This window comes from Gracilinanus agilis, chromosome 4 (genome assembly GCF_016433145.1).
Source record: "Gracilinanus agilis isolate LMUSP501 chromosome 4, AgileGrace, whole genome shotgun sequence".
NCBI lineage: Eukaryota > Metazoa > Chordata > Mammalia > Didelphimorphia > Didelphidae > Gracilinanus > Gracilinanus agilis.
The window spans coordinates 174,976,566-174,990,064 of record NC_058133.1 but is presented as its reverse complement, the minus strand read 5'-3'; the positions used below and the strand labels follow the sequence as shown (position 1 = coordinate 174,990,064).

The window sequence follows — 13,499 nt, the reverse complement described above, 5'->3', positions numbered from 1 at the left end:
TAAAAGGGAAGCATCATTCCCTGGTATGATATTACCTTCACTCTCAGGGAGAGGGGAGCCAAAATGGCAGCCAGACTGAGATACTTGTCAGAAATTTGGCATGAGGGAATCCTGTGTCTGACATTGTCAAACAGCCACTTCCTTGAACCGTAAAACAAAGTCCTGTCTTGGTGCAGATTCTCATCAATCGGACTGGGATTGGTTGACCTCCTTGACCTTGTGTTTCTTAGCACTGTACAATGGCTTATTTGTGATCCCTTCTTCTGAAATCAGACACAATTATTATTCAAAGTTCCATAATATGTAACAATCCATGGCAGGTTTTCACAGTCTAAGGCTTTTAGGTATGCATTGATATTAGAGCTAATGGATATTTTAAACTTACTTACTTCATTACAAAATCAAAAAAACATTAATACTGGTTATATGTACTTCAAGATATAAAAAATACAGAGAAGAAAGAAACTTCAAATACCCTATTGCATTGAAAAACAATAATAAAATTTAAAAATAAAATAAAAAATTCAAAATGTACATTCCATGACAATGTGTCAGCCAAAACTTTGTCCAACTTGTCTATGGATTTTTATCTCCAGTCCAATCATAGGAGGAGTAAAAATAAAAACAATATAATAGAACATATAGCTAATAGCTAAAACACAGTAACTGAAAGTGACATAATATAGCGGAATATTTAGATCAGATTAATATGTGAACTAAAAAACAAAATTAAATCTTAAAACAAGTAATCAGCAAATACAATAAGCATGACAGGATACAGTCATTCAGTGTCTATAGAAGGTACCCTTTTTACATGTGAACAATGAATCCAAAAGCATTTTTCTCCAATATTGATAGCTGTTGGAGTGGTTAACAGGACATGGAATGGACCTTCCCAGGCAGGCTGAGTTCCCCCAATGCGCTGGAAGTTCTTTACGTACACTTTGCTCCCTTCAGGTGGAGAGGGGTGGTAGTGTGGTATCCCACAAAGCAGGGGACCAGGGGTCCTCAACCTCTGCACAGGACACTCAGGGAATCAGCAGTGTTCCAGAGGTGGCAGAAGCCATGGGAGCATAGCTGGGTCAGGCAGCCAGAGGCTTGCCTTGAATCTAATCTGTCCTTTTGTCTACAACAAAAAAAACATAACTGCTCTACAACTTAGAGAGGAGGAAGGGTCCTAAAGTCCCATCTGAGTTGCCAACAATGTAAAGTTTAAATTAATATCAATAATGACATCTCTATGTTCTTATTTTCCATAGAGTTTTATTAATAATCACTAAAGATAGAGAAAGCAGATTAAAGCCTAATCCAACCTAACTGACCACCTTCTGGCTTTCGGCCAAGCTCCTCAGCCTTGTTCTGGGAAGCAGAGAGAGGGGGCCATGCCACACCAAAACTTTTCTCCTCTGTCCATTCATGCAGCGTTCACATAGGGTACGCATGCAAATGGGATGCTGGGTAAAATGAGCTGGATTGGAAGAACTTTGGGGAGAGAGAATTCTATCTACACACCCCAATTGATAATTGAGCAAAAGATATGAACAGGTAGTTTTCAGATGAAGAAATCAAAACCACATTTAGGTTTATGAAAAAACACTTTCAGTCACTATTGATTAAAGAAATTAAAACCAAGACAATTCTGTGATATCACTTCACACCCACTAGATTGGAAAAAATAACAAAAGGACAAAATGACAAATGTCAGAGGGGATGTGGGGAAATGGGGAAACTGATACACTGTTGGTAAAGCTACAAGCTGATCAAATCATTTTGGAGAAAAATTTGGAATCACACCCAGAGACTGTGTATATAAAAGTGTGCATACCCTTAGACCCAGCAATCACATTGCTAGCTCTGTTCCCCAAGGAGATTGGGGGAGAAAGGAAAGAACCTGTGTGTTCCAAAATATTTATAGTTGGGGGAGAAAGGAAAGAACCTGTGTGTTCCAAAATATTTATAGGAACTCTCTTTGTGGTAGCAAAGAACTGGAAATTAAGGGGATGTTCATCAGTTGGGCAATAGCTAAACAAATTGTGGTATATGAATGTAGAAGAATACTACTGCACCATAAGAAACAGTGAGCAAATTAATTTTTTTAAAACTTGGAAAGAACTATACAGGATAATAAATATTGAATGAGTAGAATTAAGAGATCATCATACACAGTTACAGACTTACAAGAATAAATTGTGAGAGTTACTTCCAGAGAGTGAAGTGAAAAGTGGAAACATGGAAGACTTAATTTTTATGAACATGTCTGTCTCCTGAACAATGCTTTCTATAAAGCAGGGAGGTTGGGGAGGGGCTGAGATATTTATAGATCAATTTTCTTAATAAAGAAAACATGGAGGGAGAGGGCAGAAAGAGAAACATATTTTTTTACAGTTATACTAAAGGTATAGATTAACACAGTGATTATGTATGGGGAGAAAGGAATTATAATTTTATTTACTATAAAACAAAATATGGTATTTAAAAGAAGGTTTTAAAGTTAACTATTGAATTTAAAAAGCGAAGGAACAAAATTTTAAAAATGCTAAATAATAAAAAAGGTTATATATTATGACCAGGTTAGATTTATATTGGGAATGCAGTTGTTTAAACATAAGAAAAACTGAAAACATGTAAGACCATATTAATCATAAAAACTACAAGATTATAGTAATAGATGCATTTGACAAAATTCAACCCTATAGAAATAAATGGACCTTTCCTCCTTTCCTTAATATAAATATCTGCCTAAAGCCAAGAGTCAACATTAGATGTAATAGAGAAACGCTAAAGACATTTTAATGAGCATATCTATTATACCCAGTATTATTTGATCATATAGTTCTAGAAATACAAGCAATAGTGATGAAACAAAAATAAAAGGAAAAAGGTATTGAGGGAATAGACATAGGTTACTACTTTTGGTAGATGGTAAAATGATTATTTCTAGAGAACCCTAAAGAGTTAAATAACATGAATTAAAACAATAATTTCTGCAGTTTTCCAATAAAACCCAGTAGGAAGAGAAATTCCATTAAAAATAATTACAAATAATATAAATATCTGGGAAGTGACCCACCAAAATACACAGGAACCATAAGAATACAATTACAAAACAGTTTTTAAAGAAACAAAGACCTAAATAAGTGATGATATTAATTGCTCAGGGGTAAACTATGTCAATGTAATACAAAAAAAAATATTTCCTAAAGGATTACCTTATGGAGCTAGAAAAATATAATGAAATTCATCTGGAGGAACAAAAAATCAATAATCTTAAGGGAAATTATGAAAAAAAAATGGTAAGGAAGAGGGCCTAGAAGTACCAGATCTCAAACTACACTACAAAGCAATAATTATCTAAATGATTTGGTACTGGCTACAAAATATTGAGACTGAGGTCAAGCAGTGGGACAAATTATATGTACAAAATACTCATTTTTTAAAAAGTAAAATAGCGTTTGATAAACTAAAAAATCCCAGCTATTAGAATAAAGGAATAAGAATTCAACCAAAACTGCTGGAAAAGCTGAAAAATAGATGGAACATACACCAAAAAGATCAATAAAAAAAAAAAAAAAAAAAAAACAGAGAGAGAAAAGTACCTACTTGTTCAAAACATTTAGAAAAGATCTCCTTAAAGCAACAAACTGGAAACTTAAGGATGTGTCCAGCAGTTGGGATGTGGTTAAATAAATTATGACACATAAATATAAAAGAATGCCATTGTTACAAGAAAAGATGAAAGGGAGAGTTTCAGAGAAAGTTAGGACGACCTATATGAACTGATATAGAGTGAAGTGAACAAAAACACTATAAAATAGAAAAGAAATGGTAAAGAAAAACACTTAATCAATGCAGTGACCAGCTACAATTCCAGCAGATTGAAGATGAAGCATACCTCCTTGAAGAAGGGTGATGAACTATGATAACTATCCATATTGTTACAAGGGTTTTGTGTTTCTCCTCCCCATTCCCACAATCTTGGAAAGACAAGTAAGAGGAAGAGGAGACTATTCATAGGGTTGTTAGATGAAAAAGTTTTTTTAAATTGCCATTGAAATATTTTTTTAATGCAAAACAGATAGAAGATCAGCAGGAAACCAAAATCAGACAGCTTTTAAAGTTACATGTTGAATTTATTATGTAATTAAAAGGGAAAGCAAGCTGTTCAGTTTCACCAAAGATTCACAGTTTCATATTTAGTTCTCTTTTTCTATTCTACTTTGTAATAGGGGAAAATTAGATATTATATAGATATATATTAAGGTGTGGTAGCCAGGAATCAATCAGATATAGATTGATTCCATAATTAAAACAGACCCAAGTCAGGATGGGTTTTATGGTAGTTTATTTACAAATTTGGGAAGGTAGAAGGTAGGGAAATAGAGAGAGGGAGAGACTGGCCTGGACGGGCAGGGGCCAGACCGAGAGAGGGTTAAAAGGCTAATTAAACTAGGCTACTGGTCACAAGGCCTTAGCAATTAGAGAGGCAAAGAAGCTTGCTTGAGGCAGAGATTCTGGAAACACCAAGGTAGGCCCAAAGAAGTCAGCCTAACTTACCCACGTGACAATTCAGAGGGGAAGCTGCCTGAGGTCTCAGCTAAGATCCTTCAGCACCAAGTTCAAAGTGTGAATTGCCTCAACAGGAAGTTATCATCATATTTGAAGGACAGCAACTTTTGTCACTTCCTGGGGGTCCACCTCTAATTCAAGTGAACAAATGGCAGCCTCAATACTGGTTTTGGACTGCCCAAAGGGCAGTCCCTTGTTCTTGATTTGTTACTCATTGTCACATATGGGTAACTCATCTCCCCTCCCCACTAAGGGAGGTGGGGATGACATTATCTCTGGTGGCTAGAGTTTTAACCGAATGGGGGCAAGCTAATTTGATTTACACAATGGAAATCTACATTTTATTTCGGATTTAACAATAAATAAAATCATTCATGTACAACTTTATTTTTTTATTTTTACCAATTACATATAATGATAAATTTCCACATACATTTTTTGAAGCTATATGATCCAAATTCTCTCCCTCCTTCCTTCTCCCATCCTAGAGCTGGCAAGCAATTCAATCTGGGTCATATATGTATTATCATGCAAAACATTTCTATATCGTTCATTTTTATAAGTGAATAATCTTATAAAAACCAAATCCCAAAACATATACCCAAATAAACAAGTGAAAGATTGCATGTTTTCACCTGCATTCCCATTCAAATGGCTCTTTCTCAGGCAGTAGATAGCATTCTCTATCATAAGTCCCTCAGAATTGTCCTGGATCATTGCATTGCTGATGGTAGCTAAGTCAATCACATTTGATCATTCCACAAAATTGCTGTTACTCTGTACACTGTTTTCCTGGCTAAGCTTATTTCACTCTGCATCAATTTCTGTAAGTCTTTCCAGTTCTTTCTGAAATCATTTTGTTCATTATTCCTTACAGTATAATCATATTTCATCACCATCACACACCACAATTTGTTCAGCTCCATTCTCCAATTGATGGACATCCCTTTAGTTTGTAATTCTTTGCCACTGCAAAAAAAAAAGTAGCTATAAATATTCTTGTACAAACAGGTCCTTTCCCACTTTTTAAAATCTCTTTGGGATACAGACTAGTAGTGATATCAAGTGGTCATGCATTGTTTTATAGCCTTTTAGGCATTATTCCACATTGCACTCCAGAATTATTGGATCAGTTCACAACTCCACCATCAATGCATTAGTGTCCCGATTTTGTGATATCTCTTCCAATATTTATCATTTTCCTTTACTGACATATTGGCTAATCTGATAGGTGTGAGGTGGTACCTCAGAATTGTTTTAATTTGCATTTCATTAATCAGGAGGTATTTAGAACATTTTTTATATGATTATTGATTTCTTAATCTGAAAGCTGTCTATTCATATCATTTGACTATTTTTCAGTTGGGGAATGACTTGTATTTTTATACATTTGATTTACTTCTTTATATATTTCAGAAATGAGACCTTTATCTGAGAAATTTGTTATAAATTTCCCCCCTCCTATTTTGTTGTTTCCCTTTTAATGTTGGTTGCATTGGTTTTGTTTGTACAAAAAAAATTAAATTTAATGTAATCAAAATTATTCAGTTTATATCTTATAATGTTCTTTATTTCTTGCTTAGCCATAAATTCTTCTCTTCTTCATAGATCCAACAGGTAAAATATTCTATGTTTCCATAATTTACTTATAATATCACCCTTTATGTCTAAATCATATACCCATTTTGACCATATCTTGGTATTGGTCTATACCTAATTTTTGCCATTTTTCAGTTTTCCTAGCAGTTTTTGTCAAATAGTGAGTTTTTATTCCAAAAGCTGGGATCTTTGGGTTTATCAAACACTAGATTGCCGAGGTCATTTACCCGTAACTCCTTCCCATTGATCCACCCTTCTCAGCCAGTACCAGATTGCTTTGATGGTTACTGTTTTATAGTACAATTTGAGAGCTGGCATTGTTAGGCCATTATCTTTATTGATTTTTTTTTCCCATTAGTTTCCTCCATATTCTTGACCTTTTGCTCTTCCAGATGAATTTTGTCATTTTTTCTAATTCTATGAAATAGTTTTTTGGTAGTTTCATATGTCACTGATTAAGTAAATTAATTTAGGTAGGATGGTCATTTCTATTATATTATCTCAGCTTATCCAGGAGCAATTAATATTTTTCAAATTGTTTAGTTCTAATTTTTTTTGTGTATGTGAAAAATGTTTTGTAGTTGTGTTCATGTAATTCCTGTGTTTGCCCTGGCAAAAAAAATTTCCAAGTATTTTATATTTTCTAGAGTGATTTTAAATGGAATTTCTTTTTCTAACTCTCGCTGCTGGGCTTTGTTGAAAATATATGGAAATGCTGATGATTTATTTATGTGGCTTTATTTTGTATCCTGCAACTTTGCTAAAGTTATTTTTCAGTTGATTCTCTAAGAATACCGTCATATCATCTGCAAAGAGTAGTAGTTTAGTATCCTCATTGCATACTTTAACTTCAATTTCTTTTTCTCCTCTTATTACTAAAGCTAATATTTCTAGTACAATATTAAATAATAGTGGTGATAATGGGCAACCTTGCTTCACTCTTGATCTTATTGGGAAGACTTCTAACTTATCTTCATTGCAGCTGATACTTGCTGATGGTTTTGTATAAATAGTTATTATTTTAAGAATAGGCCCTTTTATTCATATGCCTTCTAGTATTTTTTAGGAATGGGTATTAGTATTTTGTTCAAGGCTTTTTCTGCATCTAGTGAGATAATGTGATTTCTATTAGTTCAGTTATTGATATGGTCAATTATGCTGATAGTTTTCCTAATATTAAGTGAGCCTTGCTTTCCTGTTTAAATCCCAGCGGTTCATAGTGAATAATCCTTGTGCTATATTGCTATAGTCATTTTGCTAGTACTTAAGGTTTTTTCATCAATATTCATTAAGGAAATTGGTCTGTAATTTTCTTTCTCTGTTTTTGTTCTTCCTGGCTTTGGTATCAGCACCATATTTGTGTCTTAAAAAGAATTTGATAGGACTCCTTCTTTGCTTATTTTGCAAAATAGTTCATATAGTATTGGGATTAATTATCTTTAAATGTTCAATAGAATTCAATTGTGAATTCATCTGTACCTGGGGATTTTTTCTTACGGGGTTCATTGATGGCTTGTTTAATTTATTTTTCTGAGATGGGATTATTTAAGTATTCTATTTCCTTTTTTGTTAATCTAGGCAAATTATATATATATATATATTTTTTAAATCTTTTTTTTTAAACCCTTAACTTCTGTGTATTGGCTCCTAGGTGGAAGAGTGGTAGGGGGGGCAATGGGGGTCAGATGACTTGCCCAGGGTCACATAGCTAGGAAGTGTCTGAGGCCAGATTTGAACCTAGGACCTCCTGTCTCTAGGCCTGACTCTCAATCCACTGAGCTACCCAGCTGCCCCCAAATTATATTTTTGTAAATATTCATCCATTTTCACCTAGATGGTCACATTTATTGTCATATAATTTGGTGAAATAGTTCCTAATGATTGCTTTAATTTACTCTTCATTGTAGGTGAATTCACCCTTTTCATTTTTGATACTGGTGATTTGATTCTCTTCTTTCCTTTTTTAAATCAAATAAACCAATGCTCTATCTATTTTGTTTTTTTCATAGAACCAACTCCTAGTCCTATTTATTAGTTCAAAAATTCTTTTACTTTCAATTTTCTTAATTTCTCCTTTGATTTTAAGTTTTGCCATTTAGTTTTTAATTTATTCTTTTTCTAGTTTTTATAGTTGCATGCCCAATTCATTGATTTGCTTTTTCTCTATTTTATTGATATAAACATTCAAGGATATAAATTTTCCCCTGCTTTGGCTCTATCCCATATATTTTGATATGTAGTCTCCTCATTATCATTAAAACATTCTCTTCAATGAAATCAGTGATTGTTTCTATGATTTGTTCTTTGTCCCATCCCTTTTTTTCTTTTTTTTTTTTTTAAATCCTTAACTTCCACCAAGTTCCTTGGTGGAAGAGTGGTAAGGGTAGGCAATGGGGGTCAAGTGACTTGCCTAGGATCACACAGCTAGGAAGTGTCTGAGGCCAGATTTGAACCTAGGACCTCCCATCTCTAGGCCTGGCTCTCGATCCACTGAGCTACCCAGCTGCCCCCTGACCCATCCCTTTTGAAGAATTAGATTATTTAGTTCCCAACTAATTTTTAATTTGCCTTTCCATGAACCCTTGTTGTTTATAATTTTTATTGCATTATGAACTGAAAAAAATTGCATTTATTATTTCGGCTTTTCTGCATATGGTTGTGAAGTTTTTATACCCTAGTACAGTGATGGTAAATCCTTTAGAGACTGAGTGCCCAAACTGCAAACTGAGTGGAAAGGAGCAGCCTCGCCTGTGTCCCTCTGGTTTTCTTTTATTCTTTTTTACATTTTTAAACCCTTAACTTCTGTGTATTGACGATTCCTAGATGGAAGAGTGGTAAGGGTGGGCAATGAGGGTCAAGTGACTTGCCCAGGGTCACATAGCTGGGAAGTGTCTGAGGTCGGATTTGAACCTAGGACCTCCCGTCTCTAGGCCTGAGTCTCAATCCACTGAGCTACCCAGCTGCACCCCCTCTGGTTTTCTAGTAACAAAATTCTGTGCTGGAGTGACAGAGGGCTTGCTCACAGAGAGGGCTCTGAGTGCCTCACTCTGGCACACATGCCATAGGTTTGCCAACATGGCCCTAGCACAGGGGTCGGCAACCTTTTTGGCCATGAGAGCCATAAACACCACATTTTTTAAAATGTAATTTCGAGGCAGCTGGGTAGCTCAGTGGAGTGAGAGTCAGGCCTAGAGACAGGAGGTCCTAGGTTCAAACTTGGCCTCAGCCACTTCCCAGCTGTGTGACCCTGGGCAAGTCACTTGACCCTCATTGCCCACCCTTACCAATCTTCCATCTATAAGACAATACACTGAAGTACAAGGGTTTAAAAAACAAAACAAAAAAAAATGTAATTTCGTGAGAGCCGTACAGTGCTCACAGTGCGCGCTCCTATAACAGTGCGCGTTCCTGTAACAGCGCCTGAAAAAAAAATTGACTTTATGGCTCTTGCAGAAAGAGCCATACGTTGCCAACCCCTGCCCTAGCACATGGTTAATTTTTGTATATGTACCATGTACTCCTCAAAAAAAGGTATATTCCTTTTTATCCCTATTCATTTTTCTCCAGATATCTACTAAATCTAACTTTTCTAAAATTTCATTCACTTCCTTTACTTTTCTTATTTTTTGGTTAGATTTATCTAGTTCTGATAGGGGAATGTTGAGCTCCTCCATTAGTATAGTTTTACTATTTCCTCCTTAAGCTCCTTTAGTTTCTTCTTTAAAAATCTGGAGGCTATACCATTTGCATTTACCACTTTCTAAAAGGAATCCTTTGCGGATTTTCCTCAACTTCTAGTGCTCTCTTTGATCCACAATGTTGTGATTTTAAAATTTATTCTTCATATACTTGAATATGTTTTTGTTTATCCTTTTTAAAAAAGTCTAATGACATTACTGGGTGATGTTTTGACTCCTGAGTGAACTGGATTTAAATGAAGCCGAGTTGCACAAATTTTTAGGCCTCATTTTTATTTCTTTCACTCCTTTTTCCACAGTGACAACTTACCTTTGCACCTTGGGAACTTGCCTTGGGGAAGTCCCAGACTGACTCTTGTCTTAGACAGAACAATAAACCTTAGAGTACTCAATGGTCTCAGCTTAGATAGACTTAATAATCAAGTCTTAAGTACCCCTTTGTTTTTTAAGTTTCTCCTATTATATCTAGGCCTGTATCAGGTAGTCCAGCCCCAGATGGAATCCTTCTGCTCCTGTCTCCATTGCAAACCAATCAATTGTCCTTCCTGTCATTTTTTTCTGAAAGAAGAGAGGAGAGGAGGGGACAGGAGGGGAGGGGAGGAGAGGAGTTTTTTAGCTCATTGGAAAATCCCTTTTTAAGGTGCTTTTCCCTTGAGACATTGTTCCCAGAGTCCCAGAGCCAGGCTCTATGTGGTGTCTAGAGCATGACTCTGTGTAAGGTGAACTTAGAGCATTGTCTTCCTTGTCCTGATTAAAGACTTGTTCTTTCTAACTACTTTGGTGATTCTGTGTTTTTCAAGGTCGACAAGTCATCCAAGTCCAAAGGCAATGGCCCAGGATGCAGTGGATAATTTTGGTGTCTTTGATACCTGATCAAACTCTATTTGCTCCACAGGGCCTGTTTCAAGTTTCTTCACGAACCTGGACGAATAAAATTTACCAGAAGGGAAGGCAGAGAAAAAGAGAGGTGAGAATGTGATGAAGAGCAAGGAAAAGAGGGAAAGGAGGAAGGAAGAGGGGAGGGAGGGTAGAAGGGGGCAGAGAGGAAGAGGGAGAAAGGAGGGAAGAAGAGAGGAGAGAAAGAAGAGGGGGAAAGAACAAGGGGGAGAGAGAAGGTGGGAGTGGGAAGGAGGAGGGGGAAGAGGAAAGTGGGGAGAGAGGAGAAAGAAGAGGGGAAGAAGGAGAGAAGAAAGAGAAACAGAGAGGAAAGGTGAAGGGAAGAAAGGCGGGAGAGGAGGAGGCAAGAAAAAGGAGTTGAAGAAGGGGGAGTATAAAGAGGCAGGGAGCGAGGAAAGATAGAGGGGAAGAGGAAGGAGAGAGATGCAAGGATGGCAAGAGGAAAAGGAGGAGAAAGTGAGGAGGAAGAAGAGAGAAAAGGGAGGAGCGAGTATCTCCCAACTTCCTCTTGACTACCATCATCCCCTCTACCCCTCCCCCGCGCCTTCTTTCCCCAACCTCCTACGGTGGCCGAAAACAGACATTTCCTATGTATGAATGAAGGTGCTGCGGGACTGGCTCTGCCTAGGTTGTTTCCACATTCCCCTCCCTCCTTTTCCTCCCACCTCCTCTGGTTTCCTCCCCCCTCTCCGCGGCCCAGTCTCTTCTTGGCGCCTGCGCCCCGCGGAGCGTGGGAGAGGACAGGGAGCTGCGCGCGGCTCGGGCTCGCGACTTAAGGGATCCGGACGCCGCCTAGACCGGGCCCCGGTCCCGGACCGCGCTCTCGATTGCGGCCGCGGTCTGCCTTAGGTAGCGGGGATTCGGCGCGGCGTGGGAGGTCGGCAGGGAGCGTAAGGCCTCGGGCACCTCTTGCCGTTAGATGTGCCGCCTCCGCCAAGCTTGGGCACCTGGGCATGGCCCCGGCCCTTGGGCCCCGAGCCCCGAGGGTGTGAGAGGGGGAGGAGGGGAAGGACGGTGGAGTGGGCGGGGAGCCCAGCTCTGAGGATCTGGCGGAGAGGGGGTGGGGCGGACTCGGAGGTGAGGAAGGAGAGGAGGAGGAGGAGGAAGAGTAGGAAGAGGAAGGCGGCCTGCCGCGTTGTGGCCTTGGGCTGGCCTCACGCCTACCCTTTCCAGCCTCGAGTTAGGGCGGAGGAGAGACTAGGGGAAGAGGGAACCTGGTGCTTCCTTCCCGCAGACTTTTACAGCAACCCAACCTCCATATTTTACAGATGAGGAAAGTGAGCCCAGAGAGGAGAAAGTAGGACCCAAGGTCACACCGAGTATTAAATACATGAGCTGCGTTTCCAATCCACTGTACTATGGCAGTACCGTAAGGGTTGTGCTAGGAGTCCAGAATTCCTAGCTGAATTCTGATACTTAATAGCTCTGGGACCTTGGGCAAGTCACAGAATTAAAATGCCTCTCAGCTTGAGAGGTAGTTTGTGGATAGAGTGCTATACTAAGAAGCAATTTGAATTCTGCCCCAGGCACTAAAGAGCTCTGGGACAGAAAACTTGTCCCCTAACCCTAAAGCCTAAGCTTTTTCCTCTATAAAATGAAGGAGTTGGATCTGATGGCCTCTTTGATTCCTTCTAGTTCTAAATATAAGAGCCTACGAGTTTCCCAAGTGGAACTTGGGTGTATGTAGTGAGAGGAATTAGGCTCAGGACCTATCTAAGCTTTCTTTTGTGATCTTGAGCAAGTCAACTTAACCTTTCTGGTACCTCAGTTTCCTCAACTATAAAATGAGGGAGTTGAACTAGATGTTCTCTAGCACCAAATCTGTGACCTTATGATACCTTTTGTGGGAATTATAGAAAATACAAGGCATTTTTCCTTTCTTCAAGTTTGTATGGTATTCATATTAATGATTTTGGTGCATTTGTTTTTAATATATGTAACATGCTTTCTTAATTTTTTAGATAGCTAAATTGATGTACCAAGTCACCCAGTGAAGAATTAGTAATAACACTCATTTCCCAGTTTTCCTTAGACTGTATGTAGGTCACATTTTCTCAGGCCTTTATAGAATGCAGAATTATTTGGAACTTTATAAATGGAAGTATTTCCTAACATACTTCTTTTTCTTTTTTAGGGTTAGCAGTAAAGATGGCAGAGTGCACAAATCTTCAGTTTGTCAGCCCCTTTGCCTTTGAGGCAATGCAGAAGGTTGATGTTGTTCGTTTGGCCTCCCTCAGTGATCCAGAATTAAGACTTCTCTTGCCTTGTTTGGTGCGGATGGCACTGTGTGCTCCAGCTGACCAGAGCCAAAGTTGGGCTCAGGATAAAAAACTTATTCTGCGCCTTCTTTCAGGGGTGGAAGCCGTCAATTCCATTGTTGCTTTGCTGTCTGTAGACTTCCATGCTTTGGAGCAAGATGCCAATAAAGAACAACAGCTTAGGTAATGACCCCTGTTATGACTTGATTTAGTGTTTGGAACTTAACTAAGTACAATGAGAGTAGGGGAATCTGCTATACCTTAGAGCTTTATAAACTTTTCACAGAATGTAATTTTTGAAAAAGGAGAGCTCAGGAATTGAAATTTTGTTGCTTTCTAATCTTGGAGATTACAAAATAAATTTATAGGTGATAATAAGCAATTTTTACCATAGATTCAGTTTTGTTTTGAATTCATGAATGAGATTCTAATGCAGAATTAACAGTTTACATTTAAATGTTCTTAAGTTCTCTAGTTACTT

General features: G+C 37.9%; 1 protein-coding gene across 1 annotated transcript in view; it reads left to right on the top strand.

Moving 5' to 3' along the window:
- Nucleotides 1-12,908: 12,908 nt before the first annotated feature.
- Nucleotides 12,909-13,499, top strand: part of INTS2 (integrator complex subunit 2) — a 43,790-nt gene continuing 43,199 nt past the window's right edge. The window contains exon 1 of the mRNA XM_044671719.1: nt 12,909-13,201. Coding sequence (XP_044527654.1) covers nt 12,909-13,201 — 293 coding nt within the window. The remainder of the gene's footprint in view (nt 13,202-13,499) is intronic.